The 22,874-nt window shown below is 42.2% G+C and overlaps 2 protein-coding genes across 2 annotated transcripts in view; one reads left to right on the top strand and one right to left on the bottom strand.

The window, feature by feature from the left end:
• The first annotated feature begins 1,790 nt into the window (after window positions 1-1,790).
• Window positions 1,791-21,930, top strand: PDHA1 (pyruvate dehydrogenase E1 subunit alpha 1). The gene is made up of 11 exons (XM_036270638.1): window positions 1,791-1,951; window positions 10,147-10,206; window positions 10,749-10,922; window positions 12,040-12,166; window positions 12,844-12,935; window positions 13,735-13,827; window positions 14,892-15,047; window positions 15,230-15,301; window positions 17,611-17,678; window positions 18,876-18,984; window positions 19,759-21,930. Exons 1-11 carry the CDS (start codon window positions 1,895-1,897, stop codon window positions 19,921-19,923), a joined length of 1,173 nt encoding a protein of 390 aa, XP_036126531.1. The 5' UTR covers window positions 1,791-1,894; the 3' UTR covers window positions 19,924-21,930.
• Window positions 20,883-22,874, bottom strand: part of MAP3K15 (mitogen-activated protein kinase kinase kinase 15) — an 89,504-nt gene continuing 87,512 nt past the window's right edge. The window contains exons 27-29 of the mRNA XM_036270182.1: window positions 21,706-21,807; window positions 21,547-21,623; window positions 20,883-20,970 (exon numbers count right to left, since the gene is read on the bottom strand). Of these exons, the coding sequence (XP_036126075.1) occupies window positions 20,883-20,970; window positions 21,547-21,623; window positions 21,706-21,807 (267 nt within the window). The remainder of the gene's footprint in view (window positions 20,971-21,546; window positions 21,624-21,705; window positions 21,808-22,874) is intronic.

Genomic DNA, 22,874 nt, shown 5'->3' with positions numbered 1-22,874 from the left:
CTATTAGCCCTCTTATTATTGCTTTTTGGACCCTGCCTTGTGCGCTTGATTACTAGGTTTGTACAAAATCGACTGCAAATTTTAGTCAACCAGAAAGAGGGACAATTTGTTCTAGCACAGGTTAAATGACCCTATGATCCCATTCTCTTTTCTTATTTAACAAATTCTTTTTAGGAGTCCACACAACACCACACATGCAGGTGGTATACAAAGAGAAATTCGACACTTTTTTCTTTTTATCATCATAAGATGGGAATGAAAGGGCTACTAACATTTTAAAGGGTAAAGGTAAAGGCTTGTAAAAGGTGGAAACTGTGAAAAATGTGTTGCTTGCATAACTTTTGCTCAGCCTTTCCTTCAGTACAGATAAGGATTAAGATAAGGATTATCTAGATTATCCTCAAGGCAGTGGATAGCCCAGCAGATGCCAGACGAGATAACAGGCCAGTCCAACTGCAAAGTGGACAATTGGCCAGACAGAGTATGTCAGCAGGAGCTGCGAGAAGCTAAAACTAGAGTATATAACCTACACTGCAACTGATATTTGAGGCTGACCCCTGCTTGGCTCAGCCTGCCTGCTCCCAGGCGCATGCAATAAAGCCATTTTGCTCTACACTGGCCTTGTGCTGTGGATGTGATCTACCGTCGGCTTAGACATTTTAAGATAAACCAAAGAACTTATATGCTTGTATGCATAACCAATGGACATAGACAACAATTCTTGGGAGGGCGTGAGGTAGACCGGGAGGATGGTGTTTACAGTTGGGGGGCAACATCTGTAATAAGAGTAAATTAAGTAATAATAATAAAAAAAAAAACATGGAATAAATCTGAACCCAGTACCCCAGGTGCCATACCACTAGCACACAAATAGCACTTTTACCTGGGAAGTCCTGTGAAGAGACCCTAGAGTGGGAGCCACAGGTTGCTGTTAACTCACGTTCAGCATTGAATCAATAATTAGAGCCAAAAGGCTTTTCCCATTGACCTCTTAACAGTTACTTGAGAAGCCAATTTTTAGGTCCTAGCTCAAGTAGACAGGGCAGCATTTTACAAATGTTACAGGATCTCTTAAAAACAAGGTAGCGGCAGAACCATTTATAGAAACCAGATGTTGTCTTTTGGCCTGACCATGCTATTAGTCTTTTTTTTTTTTTTATCCTCACCCGAGGACATTTTTCCATTTTTTGTTCAGGTAGAGTGGGAGGGAGAGAGAGAGAGAGAGAGAGAGAGAGAGAGAGAGAGAGAGAGACATCGATGTGAAAGGAACACATCGTGTGGCTGCCACCCGCACAACCGACCAGGGCCGGGGACAAACTGCAACCGAGGTACGTGCCCTTAGCGGGAACCCAACCCGGGTCTCTCAGGACCGCAGGCCGACGCTCTAACCGCTGAGCCAAACTGGCCAGCGCGCTATTAGTCTTTTATCATCCTGTGTATTGAGCAAAGGCAGCACCGTTAGGACTGGACGCACCGTAAGACTGGCCTGCACCATCTCCAGTCCTACCCGGCTAATATGTGGTGCTAAATCCAACAGGGCTCTTTTCCCGCGGGGTCTGGGAGGCGGGGCCCCACTTTCCAACGCAGGCGCCCGGGGGTTCTGGGCACCACACCCGCCCGCCGCGGTGGGTGACCCGAGCCCTCAGCCCCGCCCCTCTCTGGTGCCGATATCCAATGGGCGGCCGGAGGCCTCTCAAGTGGGCGGGGCACGCCCTGAGAACCGTCCTGGTTGGTGCGCAGTCCGGCGCGGATCGTGACGTCTCCCCGTCTTCAGCACTTGGCGCTGCGGCTAAGGCGTGGCTTCCGCTCGGGGCGCCTGAAGGAGACTTGGAGACAGCTGGGTCGTACCGTTTTTGTCGTTAGGAGTCGTCGTCCCCGCCAGTGCCCTCAGTCGATGAGGAAGATGCTCGCCGCCGTCTCTCGCGTGTTGTCGGGTGCCGCCCAGAAGCCGGTAAGGGGGCGTGGGCAGACTGGTCAATGGCGCGAGCCGGGCCGAGGCTGGTGGACCCGGGGAGCCGGCCGGGCCTTGGGGCGCGCGGTGTGGTTCTGACTAGGGCGCGGCGGGGTGCTTCCGGAGCCACGAGCCGACAGGGGTGGGGGCGGGGGTGGGGAGGTGGACCTTTACGAGGTCCACGTGGAGGTCAGTCGCGGCTCCAGGCGCGGGGCTAGGTGTGCTCCTAAGTGCCAGTGCGTTCACTGCAGACAGAAGAGGGATCCTTGGGCTTCCTCGATTCTCCAGTTGACCAACCTTCCCGGCCCACTCATGTTAAGTCTTCCTAACTACATTCCTCTTGACCCAGAGGCCGTGTAGTTGGAGTATGTTAAGGGCATGGAATCCGGAGACTGAGTGGCTCTTTCAAACACCAGCTTCACCATTTACAAGCCCTGCGACCTTGGGCAAGGTTTTTTAATACATCCCCGTGCTTAGTTTCCTCATTTCTAAGCTGGAGCTAAGTACTTAACCCCGTGGGATTGTCGTGGGGTTTAAACGAGTGAAAAGTGTGTGAACCTTACAGATAGCACCTGGTACCTAATAGGCGTCATTTGTGTTAAGTATTGTTATTTGAGTGCCCAGTTTGGTAAACATCTGTTGAACACTTGCGCTCGGCTCTGTGGAGAGTTCAGACAGGGTCAGGCTCCTCAGAAACAAACTTTCTCCCCTTTCCTCCCTTAACGTTGAGATTTTCTTGGCAGGCAGCTCCACAGCAGTCACACAGAACGCGGAGGAAACCGCTCTCCCGCTACACACGCTTAGGGCCAAAGTAGCTAAAGAAAACATCAGTGCTGCTTGAGAGGTTGGGGTTAGAGGGTAGTGCTATTTCTGGCTCCAGCTTTCAGATGTGCCTAATGCCTCAGCTTCTAGCACGTTGACTCCTAGGCACAGGGAGGTAGTATTTCTTGGTGTAACTGCAGGCAAACTTTGACTTGCAATTCTGGCTCTAGAAACTCTTCCCAGAACTTTGTGGCAACCCTGCTTAGTAGGGGCAGAAATGGTCAGAAGGTGGGAAATGTACCTCTCTAGGAACCCCATAACTACAAAACGCCATGTGATTACTCAGTTGTTAAGTATTTAAATTTTTTTTTTTTTTAATGCTCACCGGTGGACATTTTTCCATTTTTTGTTCAGATAGAGTGGGAGGGAGAGAGAGGAAGAGAGACAAACATCGATGTGAAAGGGACACATCGAGTGGCCGCCACCCGCATGACCCAGCCAGGGCCGGGGACAAACTGCAGCGGAGGTACATGCCCTTAGTGGAAACCGAACCCGGGTCTCTCTGGACCATAGGCGATGCTCTAACCGCCAAGCCAAACCGGCCAGGGCTAAGTATTTAAATTATAACTGGATCTTCCTGAAGGAGAAGCACATTTCACCATTATGTTTTTCTGCAAGTACACATGATATAGCCAACATTTATTGAGCTCTTAATATGTTCCAGGCACTAGGTTATGTATTTCATATGCTTTATCTCATTTAATCTATACAAGTTCTTAGTTTAATGTAAGTAATAGAAACATGTTTTCAACATTATACAAGGCCTTGGTTCAATGATTACATTAAAAATGAAAAACTTTGGTAGAAGTTTTTGTGATTATCTGCAGGAAAAGGAAAATTGGTGTGTGCATTTTCCGATCAGTTACCACCCTGTCTATCCCTGTGAACAGAGAAGTCATTATTTAAAATCGGAGCCTAATTCCCTCAACGGTCCAAAAATACTCCTGTTTGTGTTTTCCAGTCTTCCAGCAATGTGTTGGCATGTAATGCAAATTGCTCTTCATCTTTGCTTTAGTAAAACTTTGGCCTCTTCAGAAATCATATAATATAGCCCATATCAAATTGAAATGAGTTTTGAGTTTCATTGATCTGTTAACTGAATAAAACAAGAGTGGAATGTAACCTCATTTAGTCGTATATTTTTATTGAGAGTAGAACTGTAGTGGAAATTGATTCCCCATGTATAACACTTCTGTTTCTTTTATTTAATTTTTTACGAGAATGAGAGACAGTGAAAGAGTTAATGCTCCTTACTTTGAGCACCCCCCCCCTCATTTTTTTACTATTTTACCTATTCTGTTACCTGCGTATGTGGCATTAATTTTACTAAGGCACAGAGGAGAATATTTTTAAACAATTTTGTACTATTCCTAGATTTATGTGTCTGTGGCCTGGAACCCAGTTTAATAGTTCCTCCTTCCTGCAACAGAGCAAATCAGCTAATTGATGTTTCTATAAACTGTAATAATCGATGGAGATGTTCCCAGAGTTCTCAGTGCACTTTGGGCTCTTGGATCTAGTGTGCTCATTCATCATCAGGTATCAGTTGTGTTAACACAGGCTACTTAGAGTGTTCAAAGTTTATTTTAGAATCATCATATACCTATACTTTCAAAAACACCTATACTTCTTAATGCTAAAACAGTGATTGTTAGCAGAAGGAAAACACACCTGAAACTGTCTGTCATGGGCTGGACAAGTTTCTTGTTCCACATGCCAACTTCCCAATAATTCTGGTTTTGAAACTTTGATTTGCAAAAGTGTCTTTAAAATTACGTCACCATATCAGATGTTAGTCTCATCAAGACAAAAACTATCAGTTTCAAACTTTGATTTGCAAGTGTCTTTAAAATTATCAGATGTTAACCCCATAAAGACAGAAAACAACTGATTTCTCTCTAAGCCGGTGGTTCTCAACCTTCCTAATGCCATGACCCTTTAATACAGTTCCTCATGTTGTATGTGGGCGTATCTGCATGTGGGTGGACCCGCCTGGAGATGGATAGAGGAGCGGTGTCTTGGTTCCTAAAACCATCGGAAATATGTATTTTCCGATGGTCTTAGGCGACTCCTGTGATACAAACAGGTTTAAGGAATTTATCTTTTAACAAATTCATTGTATGAATTAAAGGTGTATCTTGTATACCTAAGTGGAAATGTTGGTGTAATTTATTACGGTGTTCACTTCTCAGGGGTTGAGAGCATTGGGGGTTACTGGGGGCTAGTCTAGGTGGACATTGCTCCATTCTTTCCTCCCTCTAGTTGCCACCCTTCAGCCGACCCACTAAAATCTTCAGAAACTGGATCTAGTGCCTCCTACAGAATTTTGAGTCTCTAAAATGAAAGCAGAGAGAGAGAGAGCCCAGTGTAGCTTAAGGTACTTAAGATATTTAAGTACCTGTCATTTTATATTTGGATAAGGTTCAGAGTTTTCAGTTTTTATTTAGCAGAAGATTAAGTTGCATTTAAAAATTTTATTCTTTGTCTTATCGTATTTCCATGATGACTCCTTTTGTGAGATCTTCACTACCAGTATTTTTTTTTTTTTTTGCTTTTTAAGTAGTAGGTAAAAATTTTCACTTATACTGGTAGAATCTGGAATTTTTAAAATATTTTCTCTCTTTCACTTGAATGGTTGCCATGTATTTAGGAAGGTAAAGTTTTTATTTATTTATTTTTGTTAATCCTTACCCGAGGATATTTTTCCATTGGTTTTTAGATAGCATGGAAGGGAGGGAGGGAGGGGATGGGGAGAGAGAGAGAGAAAGATTGATGTAAGAGAGACACATCAGTTGGTTGTCTCCTGCACGACCGTGACTGGACCAATGTACCTGCAACCCAGGTACGTGCCCTTGACCAGGAATTGAACCTGCAACCCTTCAGTCCTCAGGCTGATGATGCTCTAACCACTGAGCCAAGCTGGCCAGGGCTAAAGATTTTACTTTTGAAAATTTGAATGGGTTTTTGATCTCTCAAAGTAGAATCCCATTTAACAGAGAAGCTTTTTATAGCTCTCCAGAGAAAACAAATGGTAATCATTTCAACAATCTCAACAGTTAAAAAGTTTGATACACTCACACTTCTGGTATAACTTTTAGCTTCTTTAACTTAACTTGGCTCCTTTCACCTATTTTGTCTGATATAAGTATTGCTACTCCAGCATTTTTTTTTTTTGTTTTCTGATTGTTTTATATGTCTTCTCTCTTTATTCTCTTGCTCTCTTCTCTTGTATGTTGACGACTTTTTTTAGTGTTATGTTTGTATTCCTTTCTCTTTATTTCTTGTATATATCAAAGTTTTTTGATTTGTGGTTACCCTGTGCTTCATACATACCAAGCAGTGTTTGTAGTAGTCTATTTTAAGTTAATGGTTGCTTAAGGTCAAACACATTCTAAAATCACTACATTTTTTTTCAAAATTGTTTTTCTTTATTGACTTATAGTGACAGAGGAAGGGAGAGGGAGAGAAACATCAATGAGAGAGAACATCGACTAGCTGCCTTCTGCACCCCCAACTGGGCATTGGGCCCACAACCTGGGCATGTGCCCCCACCAGGAATCGAACTGGCGATCTTCTGGTGCATGGATCGATGCTCAACCGTTGAGCTACACTAACTGGGCTAAAATCACTACATTTTAAAAATTATTTTTGCTGTTCTGATTGAGTATTTTCTACTACCTTGCCTTTCAAATCACTGATTCAGTCCTTTGCTTCATCTGAATTGCTGTTGATTACCTCTAATGTATTCTTCATTTCTGGCTGGTTCTTTTTATGTTTTCTATCTCCATTTTTACATTTCCTATCTCTTTGTGTAAGTTCTCATTGAGTTCATCTACTCTTCCCTTAAGTTCACTGAGCATCCTTATAACCAGTGTTTTGAACTCTGCATCTGATACATGGCTTGTCTCCATGTGTTTAGTTCTTTTTCTAGAATTCTGTTCTGTTTTTTCATTTGGGACATGTTCCTTTTCTCCTCATTTTGGTTGCCTCCTTGTGTTTGTTTCTATGTATTATCTTCCAGTCTTGGCAGGGTAGCCTTATGTAGTAGCTGTCTTGTGGGGTTTAGGGACACAGCCTCCCCGACCCCCTGAGCTGGGTGCTCTAGGGGTGTCCCTCGTGTGGGTTGTGTGTGCCATCCTGTTGTAGTTGAGGCTTGATTGCTCTTAGCACATCCGTGGGTGGGATTAACACTCAAGCTGTGAGGGCTGCTGTGACCACAGTGGACGAACTGTTGTGTGGGACCTGACACTGGAGCAGGAGTTGCTTTAATGGGGCTCTGGTGCCAGCTGTGTCTGCTCTTTGGGTGTGTTGTTTGTGGAGCTGGTTGGGTGGTGCTCTGGTGTGATCTGAAGCCGGTCACCAGGTGTGTTAGTTCTGGAGCCTTTGAGAAGATTTCTGGTGTTAGTTAAGGTCAGGCACCACTTGTGCCCAGCTTGAGGCCATCTGGTAGGAGCTATAGAGGGATCTGCTGTTGGTTGCCTCTTGTGCTGGGCTTGGAGGCCTTTGGGAGAGGCTATTCTGTGAACCAAGGTTGCCTGTCACTAGTGTTGGGTTTGGGACCCTTTGTTGGGTACCACGATGTGTGCTGAAGCCAGCTGCCACTTGTGCCAGGTTTGTGGCCGCTTAGTTGAAGCTATGTTTCAAGCCAAGACTGGCTGCTGCATATGCAAGGCTTGGAGCGACCTAATGAGAGTTCCAGTGCAAATTGAGACTAGTCTTTGCTTATGCTGGGCTTGGAGTAGCTTAGCAAGAGGTACAGTGCACACTGAAGTCAGCCTCTGCTTGTTTGGGGGTCAGACCTAGGAATGTCTGAAGCACAAGCTGAGGCAGGCTGCTTGTGCAGAGGAGCCACTGGAGAGGTTCTAGACAGGTGTGAGAGGAGGATGGGGAAGGGTCTCGGAATCACCAAGGCTGAGTGAACTGTGTTACCCAGGTTAATGGAGAGCTCGGATTTGATGACCCCCAGCACTGGGCTGGCTGGGGGCGGGGGGCTCAACAAAGGAACAGTGGTACTTGTCAGCACTTAGTCCCTGGAGAGAGCTGTCTCTATCCCTGTCTTTCCGGTCCTCACCCTGAAGCTAGTCTAGCCCCCCATATTTCCTTGCTGTGCTTTGAGCTACTGCCTCGGTGCTGGAGCCCAGAGCAAGTGAATGAGTCTGTGTATGGGCTGTTTAAGACCTGTAGTGCCTAGATCTCTGGCAGCCCTCTATCTCACTTGGACATGATCTCTGCTGGTTTTCACAGCCAGATGTTATGAGGACTTCTCTTTCCAGCACTGGATCCCTGGGCTGGTGAGCCTAATATGGGGCTGGGACTGTCCCTTGCTTCTCGGAGGTCTCTGCAGCTGAGATATCCCTCCCAATTCTTTTTTTTTTTTTTTAATTCCTATTTATTGATGTTAGAGAGGAAGGGAGAAGGAGGGAGGGAGAGAGAGAGAAAGAGAAACATCGATGTGACATCAGTTCAGCTGTCTCCTGCACATGCCCCCCCACCCCACCCTGGGATTGAACCACAACGCTAGCATGTACCCTGACCCTCTGGTGCATGGGACAACGCTCAGCCAAGTGAACCACACTAGCCAGGGCCCTCCCAATGCTTGATCACCACCCTGTGGGTATGGAACCTGCCTGTTACTGGTCTCTGCTCCTCCTACCAGTCTTAATGTGGCTTCTTCTTTATGTCCTTGGTTATAGGATTTCCGATCACCTAGGCTTCAAGTGGTTCTAAGTGATGGTTGTCCTGTAATTTATTTGTTCTTTTGATGTGGTCATGGGAGGAGGTATACATAGCATTAACTTACTCCCATATCTTCATTGGAAATTGAAAATAGTTTTAAAAATATTTTTATTGCTTTTTTAGAGAGAGAGAGATAGAAACATCGATGTGAGAGAGAAACATTGATTGGCTGCCTCCTGCATGCCCCCCACCAGGGACTGAGCCTGCAACCCGGACATGTGCCATGCCCAGGAATCGAACTGGGACCTCTCAGTCCATGGGACAACGCTCAATCCACTAAGTCACACTGGCCGGGCCAAAATAATTTTTTAACTGCCAAAAATACTGTCTTGTGCTTGCTAAGCACTACCTTTTGTCACCTTACCCCTCTCAGTTCCATTTCTTCCCACATTCCTCAGTTTGCTTCACTTATTCTTAGGTATATTAATGGACTTTCTCTACCTGTAACTTAACTGAAGCATTTATTTCTAGTATTAAGCTTTTATTTTTAACTCCAGCAATGTCATTGTCTTTACTTGTTGGCTTTATTAGATAATAGTATATTGATGGGTGAGGAGATTAGAAGATAATTTCTGTCTGTAGGCTTGTATACTTGGAGGTACACTTATCAGGTCAGTCTTAACCCTTCTCACCAAGATCAAGTCTAGTGCTAGAAGCTGGATGACTGTATGAACATATCAAAAGTACTTTTTGTGGGATCTGAAGAATGTGCTTCAAGTCTTCATGAAAAGAGGTCATGTTGATTTACACATCAGTGTGTGAAAACGTGGTAGAGTGTGGCCAAAATAGTACAATAATACTAATTAGTTCAGCATTTGTGGTCAAACCTGGACCCTAGCCGTCACATAGAATACTTTTGCTGCAAACAGGTATGTTTGATTGTAAGAAGGAAACATTTCTTCCAGCTTTTTACCCCCCCCAAGCGGTGACAGCCACTCAGACATCAAGAAGGGCACACTGTGGTAGAGAATCTCTCTCCCATGTGGGGTTTCAGGAGGAACCTACCCAAGGTATAGGCTGTTCAAATTATAAAAAACCCTCAAAGTCCATTGTTTTTAAATCAGGAAGTGCTAAATACCTTTTCTTTTGTCTTATACATTTCTCACTAATATATTTATCACATACTTTGAGAGTAGTTTGAAATATTTTTCTTATAGACCTATTTCATTAAAAAGTGGTTTGCCCGAAACAGGGATTGAATCATAGTTTTATGTGAAGAATAATTCTGAAAGTGAAGCTTAAGCTTTCTCGGTATATTTAGTTATGACTAAAATAGCATAAACAAAGCCCACAGATTATCTAGTCTCTTCAACTTGGCCATTAGCTTCATTATATCCTCACTATAATTTCTTTGAAAACAAAGTGACTAAGTGGATTGGTTTGGTTTTTGTCTCCATTCTCTTTCTGCTGTTTGCCTTCAGATAGGGGTACACTCATAATTTCATTGGCCAAAATATGGATTCATTTTGGAAGACAAGATCTCAGTGCACTGAAGAGAAGGGAGATAAGCCAGTGAATATACTGGGACTTATTCAAGTTCCAGGACTGCATCCTGACAACTGATTAATAATAATAATGACTTTTAAAATAACTGTCAATAAAAATACTGATATATTTATATATTTTGGTCTTTCAAGGCAAACAGAGTACTGGGGGCATCCCGTAATTTTGCAAACGATGCTACATTTGAAATTAAGGTAAGAGGTGTTTTACTTGTGTTAGTTAATAACTTTTCCACAGGTCCACTTTGATATATAGTTTTACCTTTGGAACAGAACATTTGTTATTCATGCTTTATCACCATTTTTTTTCAAATGTTCTAGAATCAAAGGTTCAGAGATGTTTAGCAAAAATTAGAATTTGTACTTCTTACTTAGCAGCTTGCTAGTGTTTGGGGTGGAGGGACAAGCTAAAAAAATGAAAGACTTCAAAGTTTAAACAGTCATTCTGTAAACATTTTGGATGAGAAGATTCTTCTAATACTTCTTTGAAAGTTTGTTTTTCAACCTGTAAATCATTTGATTCTAGTGGTTTTCAGTGAAAGTCATCTTAGAAAGAATTCATTCCTCCAGTACCCCATCCTATTGCACAGTGAGTTTTATTATGTAAGGGGTCAGCTAGCATTTCTGATGTGCCTCTGCAGGTTTTTGAGTTAAATATTATTTGTGATGGAGTTAGATGTTAGAATGGGTTGGCAGTGTTTACATCGTAGTAACGAAGACAACTGACTCCATTTCAGAAGTGTGACCTTCACCGACTGGAAGAGGGCCCTCCTGTCACAACGGTGCTCACCAGGGAGGATGGGCTCAGATACTACAGGATGATGCAGACTGTTCGCCGAATGGAGTTAAAGGCAGATCAGCTGTATAAACAGAAAATTATTCGTGGTTTCTGTCACTTGTGTGATGGTCAGGTGAGTGGTAGTTTTGTAATAAAACAGTGTTGTTAAGAAATGCAAGTGTGGCTTCTATTTAGTGGCTATTACTCTGCCTTATATATCCAAAGGATTCCAGGTTGGTATTTTAGAATAAAAATGAAAATGCTGAGACCTGCTATGAAGCTTATGCTAAAGAATTTATTCATGCATCGTGTCGCTGATTTCCTATGCCTTTATGGTATTGTGATCACCTGTATTGGATATACTTTTGGGGTAAAGTGTTTTTTGTTTGTTGTGGGGGGGGGGTTGGCACAGTTAGACCAGGAGCTACAAAATCAAATGCCTACAGGGAGTTGGGTAGAATAAATGAGTGAAGAAGGCCAGCTATACAAAATAGAGAGTGGAGTCCTGGCCGGTTTGGCTCAGTGGTTGGAGCATCGGTCTGCGGACCGGAGAGTCCCGGGTTTGGTTCCTGCTAGGGGCATGTACCAAAACAAACAAAAAAATTGGGAGTGGTGACAAGAACTGGTGGTGAACTGGAATGCACAGGCCCCACTTGCAGGGGCCATCATGACTTGGTTCCATCTAATTGGTGCCATATGGAAATACGGGCCTCTGTTGTGAAATATGGTGCTAATGCTTCCTATTGTTCGTTTCTTCAAGACAAGACAGAAGTCTCGATTTTCCTTTTTTTCCCCTTTATTGATTTTTAGAGTGAGAGGAAGTAAGAGAGGGAGAGAGAGATCAATTGGCTTCCTTCTGCATGCCCCCTACTGGGGATCAGGCCCACAACCTGGGCATGTGTCCTGACCAGGAATTGAACTGGTGACCTCTTGGCACATGGGTCGACGCTCAACCACTGAGCCACATCAGCCGGACAGAAGTCTCAATTTTCATGTGAGATTCCCTCTATTTTAATGTTGACATCTGATTTAATCACTGTACAGACCAAAGAAAACAACTGTAGATTGCCAGTTTATGGCTTCTGGCTTGGGCCTTACCGTCCACTCTGTTTCTGATGAAAGATAGAGCTACTTTTTGTGGTTATTAATGAAGAGTTCAACTAGGCCAAATGTTTCATATTAATGTAGGAAACCTTTTCTCTAGAAATGTGTATTGTATTGACTCACTGCTGCTGCTTCTTTTAATGCAGGAAGCTTGTTGTGTGGGCATGGAAGCTGGCATAAATCCCACAGACCATCTGATCACAGCCTATCGGGCTCATGGCTTTACCTTTACTCGTGGGCTTTCTGTACGAGAAATTCTCGCAGAGCTTACAGGTTTGCTATTAATTTACAAAAAGGTTTGCTATTAATTTACAAAAACTTAGTGAATTTAGTTTCCAAATCTCTCTTATTAAGATGCTAACTCTTATGAGTTCATAATAAAACCTTTTTGAGTTAAAAAAAAATACATTCTCTCCCTTTTGGTGCTCTGATACCTCTGTTGTGCTTTTGAGTAAATGGACCATTTTTGAGGTCATCTGAGCCCTCAGGTAAAAGTTTAAAAAGATTAGCTCTAAGAAATCAGAATTGTGTTTATTATCACTATAGCATGCCAGCAGAAAGCTAGCAGTCATTGGGTAGAAGCATTTCATGGTAAGCAGTGTAAAGTCTAGGAATCTTCTTAGTATTCCCTTTGTGTCTTTGTCCCCCTTGACCCTTGAACTACACTGGCAAAAATTTTGAAAAGTCCAGGGTACTATGCTAACATCTGAAGGAAACTCAGTGATTAGAGAGCTGGAAAGGCTGAAAAGATCAAAGACAGGACTGGTTTGACCTTTATTATAAAAGGACCTGGAGAAAAGGAGGAATGTATGTTTGCATAGAGGGGCAGGTGCTTATACATCTGAATTGGCCTCTGACTTCTAATGGATGAGCCTCTAAGTAAATGCTTAGGTGTGGTTTTGTTTTGTATATTTGGTCTTTGATGCATATGTGTGTGCTGCCATTTCTAGGACGAAGAGGAGGTTGTGCTAAAGGAAAAGGAGGATCAATGCATATGTATGCCAAGAATTTCTACGGGGGCAATGGCATCGTGGGAGCTCAGGTAGTCAAGGATGAGGATTGCATGCTTTCCTAGATTTGGCCTTGGCCTGTGTCTTTACAATATTTCATACCCCAGAGAACTTCCCTCTGATGTATTTTACTATTCGTGGGGCTTAGAGTATTTGCAGACCTATTGCTTCATACACTACCATTTGATCATTTTATACGTACATTTGGACAGTGATTTCAAATGTTTCCTTTTAGGTATTTGTTATGTTTTATAAGCAAGAGCCTCTGGCAGTGGAGATATACCTTTACCTTTTTATTTAAATTTAAGTACATTAATTGCTTTGTCACATCCACTTTTCTACCTCTTCCTGCTGTAGATAGTGCTGATGCTGGTGGCCACCAGGAAAGGCACGTGATCAGGATCTAGTTAGGATCCAGCACTAACTTTGGTGGTTATGTGGTCCTCCTTGTTCTCATCAGTTAGTGGATAATGAAGAAATAATGTCATAAAATCATATCTAGATTGTTTGGTTTACTTTCTACTACATTGAGATTTCTAAAATGTTTTTTTATGCCTAGGTTTTATTGGCTTTTTAGAATTAGTAGTTGAATCTTGGAGCACAGAAATGTTATTGCTTAATGGTTGAGAGTATAATAAGTACTCATCATACTCTACTGGTTTGTTTATAATATTGGGACTGGGGTAAACAGAGATAGGGTTGGGGTAGAGGGAATTTGTAGTGACAGTATAATTTCTATCTCAGTTTCTGGCGAGGAAGTTAAAATTCAGAGCACTAATGTCTCCCCTCATGGATTTCTGTGCTTCCTTTCTTGGTTGTCCTTAATACCAGGTGCCCCTAGGAGCTGGGATTGCTCTGGCCTGTAAGTATAATGGAAAAGATGAGGTCTGTTTGACTTTATATGGCGATGGTGCTGCTAATCAGGTGAGTATGCGCCTCTTAACTTTCTGATGATTAGGATTTTATTTCCAAAGTGTTGACTATTCATAGGTCGGTTTGTAGAGAAGATATTATTTACTTGTTGAAATAGCCATTCTCATGGCAAGCTAAATTTTGGTTTTATGGCCAGATTAGAGATTTACCTTTTGACATGTTTTGCAAATGCTTTATAGGGATGCACTCCTGTGAAGGAGCTCTCCTTTGCTCTACCGCAGTGCTTCACAACCTCTGTGGGGAAGGATGTTTTTATATTTTAACCCATTGCAAACCAATTCCTAAACCAGTAGTGTAATGTACAGACTCAGTCTCTCTCTTTTTTTTTAATCCTCACCCGAGGACATTTTTCCATATTTTGTTCAGATAGAGTGGGAGGGAGAGAGAGAGAGAGAAGCATCAATGTGAAAGGGACACATCGAGTGGTTGCCACCCGCATGACCCAGCCAGGGCCAGGGACAAACTACAACCGAGGTACGTGCCCTTAGCGGGAACCGAACCCGGGTCTCTCTGGAACCGCTGAACCAAACCAGCCAGGGCCAGACTCAGTCTCTTGGAGGCCTTCACATTATCAAACTCCTGTCATAGTTTCTGAGCCTTGACTCTTCTGTGCTTCTCTGATCATGGTCCAAGGTGTCACCAGTCTGTGGATGACACTCTGTGAGGTCCTGCTTTGGATGCTGATTCTTAGACACTGGTTCACTCTGGTTATCCAGTGGGTCTCTTAGAATTTAAAATAAAGCATAAAACCAGCCACACATTTTTCTTTTCCCCAGTGTATACTGCCTTGGCCCCACAGAAACAAGTGGTGTTTGGTTTTTCACTTCCCTTTGTTGCTAAAGATGATGCTTGCTGTGTCTCTTAAACCCTTCATGACCGCCCCCCCCATACGCACGCGCGCACACACACACACCTCAGAAGCTTGGGTAGAAGATGAAGCTTTTTATACTTTATGAAAGCTTTCTCTGCCAGGTACAGCAGCAGCTTTTAGGATGATGAAATCTAGAGAAAAATAACAAAATGAAACCATTTGAACTTTTTATACACACTTCCAGGGTCAGATATTCGAGGCATACAATATGGCAGCTTTGTGGAAATTACCTTGTATTTTTATCTGTGAAAATAACCGCTATGGAATGGGAACGTCTGTTGAGAGAGCAGCAGCCAGCACTGATTACTACAAGAGAGGTGACTTCATTCCTGGGCTGAGGGTAAGGACACCTGTCACGGAGCCAGGACTTCACCTTCATGGCTTGATGCCTCTGTGTGTGCACTTGATAATTTCAGACAAATTGAAGAGTTCTATTTTCTTAGTGCAGGAAAAGCTCATGTAGAATTAAAATGGTTTTGAGCAGTTTGATTTATGCTCTGCTCCTTTCCTGTGTATTAACAGGTAGATGGAATGGACGTCCTGTGTGTCCGGGAGGCAACAAAGTTTGCAGCTGCCCACTGTAGGTCTGGAAAGGTAAGACTTTCTCTTAGGCCTCTGGGCTAGAGATTTCTAATGTTTATCTGTGCTAAAGTTAAAAGAATGCCTCCTCCATGTCTACCCTAGGTACACAGGGGTAACTGCTGACAGAGGTGTATAAGATGGAAGCAGAGTCTGGTCAAGTGAATCGGGTCCCTTCATAAATAGTGTTGTGAGGGTAGCTTTCCTCCTGGGAAACATTCCACATTGCCCCCATTTGGGGAAAATCTTTCCTTCCAGTGCTTCCTCAGCATTTTGCCTCTGTCTTCATTGTGACACTTTATCTAGTTTGCCTTTTGGTTTGGTTACGTATGTGCCTCCAACCCCCACATTAATTATAAGCTCCTTGAGTGAAAAGATTGGGGACCCCTCCACAATGCTTAGTAGAGAACTTTGCTTATATAATAATCATTCAATATAAGTTTGTCTTCTATAAATTAAATACTGTGGTTGAAGCATGTAATCTTAGTCTTGCTGTTTCAGTCCTAAGAATCTTGACCTTTCAGTTATACCGTTGGGAGGGGAACAGTGAGATTGGCCTGATAAGAGGAGTATGTGCCATCAGAGCTAGTGGGAAGACGTTCTCCCTAAATCAGTGTTCCGCAGCCCGAAAGCATGCCGAGTTTCATCTTTCAGTGACTTCTGTGTGTGTGTGCACGTGCGTACGCAGTAATGTAAATAAGATTTTGCTGACAGTGATGAAAATGAAAAAAGGGGGTAAAGCAGTCAGGGAAATGCAGAGCAATGAAAGAAAATGGGAAGAAGAAAATAGAGCGCGACAAAGATGGCAGGTTGGTGCCAGTGGGTTCAGCAGTCTACATCAGGACTGCAGGACTAGGGGTCCCATCCCCATTTCCTGAAAGATGTGAGATCCAACCCCACACAGAAACAGGAGCAGTGGTTTGTAGCATGTGTTGACTTTCCCAGCCTGACCAAAGCCTGATCTTGGAATTAGGGAGTATCTGGAAACCCCCTTATGACCACCCTCTTAGCCCAACCCACTGTGCTTCCAAATGGCTGCTGAATGACATAACAGAAAGAAGAGGTGACAGTTATTGAGGGATTGACATATGTCAGGTAAACTCTAAGCACTTTCTATGTATTATCTTACTTGGCACAACTCTGAATTAGATCATTACTGTTTTGCAGATGAGGAAACTGAGGCACAGAACACTTAGGGATACATAGCTACTGTATATTACAACCATGATTGGAACCCAAGCACTTGGACTCAGAGTCCCCCTTTTTAACTACTACATCAAACTGCCCAGGGATCCTAGATCCATCTCCCTCCCCTCTGTGTTCAAAGTATTCTTGTAGGGAGCTAGTGTAGCATGAGCAAGCTACCTAGTGGTAGCCAGGCTGGCCAGACTCCCAGCAGTGTCACAGGGTCAAGTTTCAGGGTGCTTGCCAGCTTCCTGTTACATACTAGCCAGACCTGTATGCAGCAGGATTAGGTGCCAGCCCCTACGGAACACTACCTGAAATGGGCGTGAGGTGGAAATTCACCTCCCCGGCCTATTTTTAGGTTTCCTATCCTTTTGTACTTTCCAGCACATAGAGGAGGTTTGCTTTAATCTCATTTTGTTTGAGTTTGTTTTAGTATTTTTCTCTAGTATTTTACAAGGATCAGAATGCTTATAGATGTCACCTGTGACTGGAGAAGAAAACTAGCTTAGTGACCCTGAAGATAAAAGCCATCCCCTTTTCTGCTGCCATAAGTGCTTTCTAATAGGGTTTTCTTCCTTAAACCTAAGTTATTATTATGACAAATGCAATACTGATGAAACAGACAATTCTTTATTTAATATCAGTAGGCTCTGTAACATGCTAAGTGCCTTTTTTTATTCCAAACTGGGGTCAAACAAACTGGGGCAGGCTCCTGTTTAAAATGAGAAGGAAGAAACACACAGTCAACCTGTATTAGAAATGAGAACAGCCCTGGCCGGTTTGGCTCAGCGGTTAGAGCATCGGCCTGTGGTCCAGAGAGACCCAGGTTCGGTTCCCGCTAAGGGCACGTACCTCGGTTGCAGTTTGTCCCCGGCCCTGGTTGGTCGTGCGGGTGGCAACCACTCGATGTGTCCCTTTCATGTCGATGTTTCTCTCTCTCTCTTTCTAAAAAAAAAAAAGAAATAAGAACAGATAACTTGAGAAGCAGTAAACTAATAAGAAATTCCTGACAATTCACCTGATTTATAGCTCTGATGAGAATATGTTTGGTCCTGCAATTGTGCGCATCTGAGGCCATTGATTGTTGGTGTGCAGTGCCTGTGGTCTTACCTAATCTCCCTTGGGTTCTGTTTTAGGGGCCCATACTGATGGAGCTGCAGACTTACCGTTACCATGGACACAGCATGAGTGATCCTGGAGTCAGGTATGGTCATGGGAAATATGAGCATGGTGTCTGAAGTGGGGTGGGCTTTGAATAGTGCCACTCTCAGGAAAAAGCAAAGCATTTCATTTGCTTTTGAAGCCAGACACCAGGTGTCTTCAAGTTATATGAGTTCTGGCCAGAAAGCAGTGCCTCCCAATAAAATGGTCCCAATATAGAAAGCATTCTGAAAAAAACCCCTACTATAAACAGTATCTACATGTTAGCGTGAGCAGAAATAAAATAAAACTGCAGAGAGAAATTGTTCCATAAAGCAAGTCTAATGGTACACTTATATATTGGAGGGCATTACACCAAATTCCTTTGTGGCATATTTTTCCTGAAGAGTACGAATTTGAAAATGTTCTTCTGGCTGGTATGGGGTGAGGCCAACTGGCACATGGGGCAATCAATATGTTGAAATAGATGAATCACAAAAAGATAGGTTACACTAGAAGATAGGAGTTTTAGTTGTTACTTAGTAAGTCTGGCATGTAATGCTGTGCTCCCAGAGTGTGACACAAAAGTAACAGATTTAGTCAAAGTAAGCCTTAACAAGTCTTTGAGTAATGAGTGGAGTTCTTAGGGAACATTATAAAGAGCATTTTGTATGGAAAAATGCACTTTCTGTAATTCTGTTTCAAAAAATGGTAAGAGTCCTTGCTTTTAATGTTACTTCAAATGGTATGTGGGACAAGGATGTATTTATAGATTCAAGATTTGGAAAACCTTTATCTAAGTTTTTGCTGGCTACACTTCTCTGGGGTCTTAAGGGAGAAAGGACAGGCACACTTATTTCCTGCTTGACATTTTACTGCCTCATAGTCTGTGGTTCTCACCACACAAGAACCATCCATCCCCAATGTCCCCACCCATGTGAACAGTTGGCATGGAAAGAGGGTCCACCACTTTCTTCAGACCCTACCTCTAGATCAAAGCTGCAAAGAAAGACTTGACCCCTGTGGTCAGAATGCTGGAGAATCCAGGTGAATTATAATTGCCAGTATAGCATTTTCTATAAAAGATATAAGCAGCTCTTATAGAAAGGTAGGCTGAGTTCTTGTGCTTTGAAAGTGTAATTCTGCCAATCCATCAGTGACATAGGTATTGATCTCTATCTCAGCATCATTCTTCCTTGTATCACAGAACTCTTTGCTATACTGAAACTGTTCTTAACTACTTCTGTTTCCCTCCCCATAGTTATCGTACACGAGAAGAAATTCAGGAAGTAAGAAGTAAGAGTGACCCTATCATGCTTCTCAAGGATAGAATGGTGAACAGCAATCTTGCCAGTGTTGAAGAATTAAAGGTATTGTCACTTTGTGGTTTGGTTTATTTTATTTTATTTTATTTTATTTTATATTTATTTATTTTTTGGTACATGCCCCTAGTGGGAACCGAACCCTGGACTCTCTGGTCCTCAGGCCAACACTCCAACCGCTGAGCTAAACTGGCAAGGGCTGTGGTTTAACAGTGTGCTTTCCTTTCTGAGCAATCGATTTTTCTCCCACACAAAAAGCTGCCACTCCTCAGTGAACTACCTCATGGGAAAGTATCTATTATCACAGGACATTAATCAGTCATATTGGCAGTCTTTGAACTCCCAAGAGCACAGTTCTTTTCCCATAGAAATAGACTTTGGATTTTTTTTTTTTATTCATAAGGGTTCCTTCACCAGGATATATATAGTAAAATTACTAAAAGATGTTTTTTACTGATTTTTTTTTTTCAGAGAGAGAAACTGATCAGCTGCCTCCTGCACGCCCCCTACTGGGGATTGAGCCCGCAACCCAGGCATGTGCCCTGACCAGGAATTGAACCAGGACCTCTCAGTCCATGGGACAGTCCTCAAAATACTGAGCCACGCTGGGCTAGTAAAATTACTTTAAATGTTGATGTCTGTACTACAGAATATTCCTGGGTATATCATTGAGTCACTTAGTTAAAAAATAACATCTTTGAAAATAGCAGCTATTTATTAGTGCTTCTAGTACTAGAAGAATTATAGTTATACTAATGACAGGACTAGTTGGTACCTAAATTGTTTATTAAAATTTTTCTTGAACTGTAATCTGATTTTTAGGAAATTGATGTTGAAGTGAGGAAAGAAATTGAGGATGCCGCCCAATTTGCTACAGCTGATCCTGAACCACCTTTGGAAGAACTAGGCTATCACATCTACTCCAACGAGCCACCTTTTGAAGTTCGGGGTGCAAATCAGTGGATCAAGTTTAAGTCCATCAGTTAATGGGAGACTGCATGTAATGGATGGTTACACCTTCAGTGGGCTGTCTGACAGCAACTGTAAGGAGCTCTTGTTCTCACCCATAGAATGTATGTAGATTAAGATAGTAATTGCATGCAGTTTATACAGTGTTGCATTAAAGGCTATGTTAGATTTGTATAGGTAATACAGACTTTGCTTAACCTTCTTTCAAATTATTTCCTTAAAATAGTTCTGTTTGATTTGGTTGTATACTATTTTAACAAGCACTTTGTAGTTACTGAAAAGAAAAACAATTCCTTGTATGCCTGCCCCATTCTGGCACCTTGTTGTGGGGAGGGGCTCACTTCCGTCTCTGGCCCAACCCCCAGCTAACAGCATACATTAATGCGCACACATGTCCCTGTGAGTGTACATGTTGGTTCAGAAGCCTGCTCACACTCACTACCATCCATTTCTCCTAAATAAGACACAACATGTACTGTAACCAGGCAGTGGATAGGACAGTTCCATTTTTAATAGGATTACTTAACAGTCATTTCAAAGGCCAAATAACTTAGTTATCTGCATTTTTACATTTAATATAAACACAGTTCAAAAAAGAAATTGGCTTCAAGTATAATTAACCAGTTAATATTAACTTATAACCTAAAACAGTGATGCCCAGCCTTATTTTAAACACTCATTGTTTTATCTTTGCAACAAGTGCTACAGGGTGTGCTGATTTTTTTCATTGAAGTATTTTAAAATTTATTTTAAGAATTCCATAATACTCTGGATGTCGAAATGCGGGCTCACAATACATACAGTTCTAGTCACCTTTAAAACATGTTGATAAGCAGAGGCATAAAACATGTTGATAATTGACTGGTTAAAACATTTCATTAACTCTTTAGAACTTAAAAGTTTTTTAATTGTTTATGTATATCTGAGAAGCTTGAACAACAAAGTTGTTGACTCCGTCCCCTGGCTTAAGTGACAGGTTAAGCCTTATCTTGCGTGGCCAGGGCGCCCTTAGTCTGTTTTCTGTACTGGGATACTGCAGTCCAGAGCCTGCAGAGGAGCCCGCCACTGTGAAACAAAAAAAGAGTCTTTTAGAGCCAAAAGAAAACTTCAAAGCAACACCACAGAATACTTCTTTATGGAAAAATCTATAGTATATAATTCTAGGCTTGTCTACATTTTCCCTCTTGTCTAAAAAACATAGCTAAAATAGGGTTATGTTCTTTTCACATATGGAGGTGACACTTAATGCCCCAGCAGGAGTGGGGCATGGCCTTAGAGGTATATGCAGGCATGCTAGTGGATCTGTGCAGAGCAGTCCATTTAAGATGACATAGGAACCAGAATACAGGTTGCAATTTAAAGAAGGGTTTGGGTGTAGCACAGAAGGGGGAGAGTACATCTCTTTCGCATTCTTGCTTTTCCTATGGGGCCTTTAGCTTCTGCCACCTCTTGGCTTTACTCCCAACTTGAACCTGGGAAAACTGCAGTTTTGAGTTTTCTAACTAAGCCGTAGGAAAAGGAATCAATTTAATGAAGGGGGGAAAGGCAGCAGCACTTTGTTTCCTACTACTTTATTTAAAAGCATAATCACATGGAAATAGTCATTTTCTATTGTACAGAGTGTTCTGAGGCTGTTCTTACCATAGTCCAAGGTATCTGAGGTCTTCCTTAGTGACGTCATTAAGAATGTCAGAAAGTGTATAACCCTCTTTAACAATCTGAAATAAAGATCAAATACATAGGAGTTAAGCAGCTTTGTAATAATAGCATAGGAATGTGGTTTTTTGGTTATATATTTACCTTTTCAATAGTATTCGCATCTGCTCCTTGCAGTTGCAACCAGTCTACAAGCTCTTGATGTGTTTTCTGCCCATGAGATGATGCTGGGTTCTCTGTAATAATTACAAGTTTGTTGTACTGTATATTGATGTGCAACAATAAAACTTCAAAAGCGACAAGGTAGATGAAATAAATCTTCCAGAATGTAAATGTGATGTGAAAAGGAAATAAATCCAGCCTATCTCAGCTGCTCTAATATACAGTATACAACAGTCCATAGTTCTTGGATTTACTCTCCACAGAGTCAAATAATCCTTACCTGTGACCTTTAGTTTGGAACTTGGTTGTCTATCACTTTAAATGCTTATACCCATCTTTAAAATGCATTTTCTCAGCAGTCACGTCCCTAACTGCACTGGAAATCAAAGGAGGAAATAGGTTTTAGGGAGATTGTGTGTCAGACCTCATCCATTCATGTCCCAAGAGGTAGCTGCAGCCCTTTTGTAAGCAGCACAGAATGAACAAGGCAGGTTTACTGAGGTGTAACTTATGCAGTAAACCACCTTTTTAGATATGCAGTACAGTCATGTGACCACTACAGTCAAGATACAGAAATTTCCATCACCCCAGAAAGTTCTTGTGGCCTTTTATAATAAATCCCCCCTGCCCATTCTGATTTGTTTTCTGTTCTTATAGTTTTGCCTTTAATCGAATATTGTGTAAAAATTCTATATTTATGGAGTCATAGTGTGTAGCCTTTTGAACCTGGCTTCTTTCACTTAGCATAACACATTGTGTTTTAATGTACCAGTAGTTCCTTTTTTATTATTGATTACTATTCTAGAATCTACTAGAGTACTTAACTGATTTAATAGAGAATAATCTCAATTGTGTCAAGGTTAACTAGAATATTCGCCAACTTTTTTTTTTAATCCTCACCCGAGGATATTTTTTCCATTTTTTTTTTGTTCAGATAGAGTGGAAGGAGAGAGAGAGACACATATACACACACATTGACTGGTTGCCTCCCACACGACCCCAACCAGGGCCGGGGACGAACCACAACCAAGGTATGTGCCCTTGACTGGAATCGAACCTACAACTCCTTGGTCCATGGGCCGACGCTCTAATTGCTGAGCCAAACTGGCAAGGGCTAGAATACTAGCCAATTTTTAAATGGTCTCTCACAC

The sequence above is a fragment of the Molossus molossus genome, unplaced genomic scaffold, assembly GCF_014108415.1.
Source record: "Molossus molossus isolate mMolMol1 unplaced genomic scaffold, mMolMol1.p scaffold_m16_p_2, whole genome shotgun sequence".
Lineage (NCBI taxonomy): Eukaryota > Metazoa > Chordata > Mammalia > Chiroptera > Molossidae > Molossus > Molossus molossus.
Note: the sequence above shows the minus strand (reverse complement) of the source record. Positions and strands in the feature narration are given on the sequence as shown.

Bases quoted from the DNA above. Each gene is read 5' to 3' on its own strand.
- PDHA1 (XM_036270638.1), top strand. From the start codon at position 1,895: ATGAGGAAGATGCTCGCCGCCGTCTCTCGCGTGTTGTCGGGTGCCGCC. The intron at 12,167-12,843 runs GTTTGCTATTAA...TGCCATTTCTAG, and splicing joins AATTCTCGCAGAGCTTACAG to GACGAAGAGGAGGTTGTGCT. The intron at 12,936-13,734 runs GTAGTCAAGGAT...CCTTAATACCAG, and splicing joins ATGGCATCGTGGGAGCTCAG to GTGCCCCTAGGAGCTGGGAT.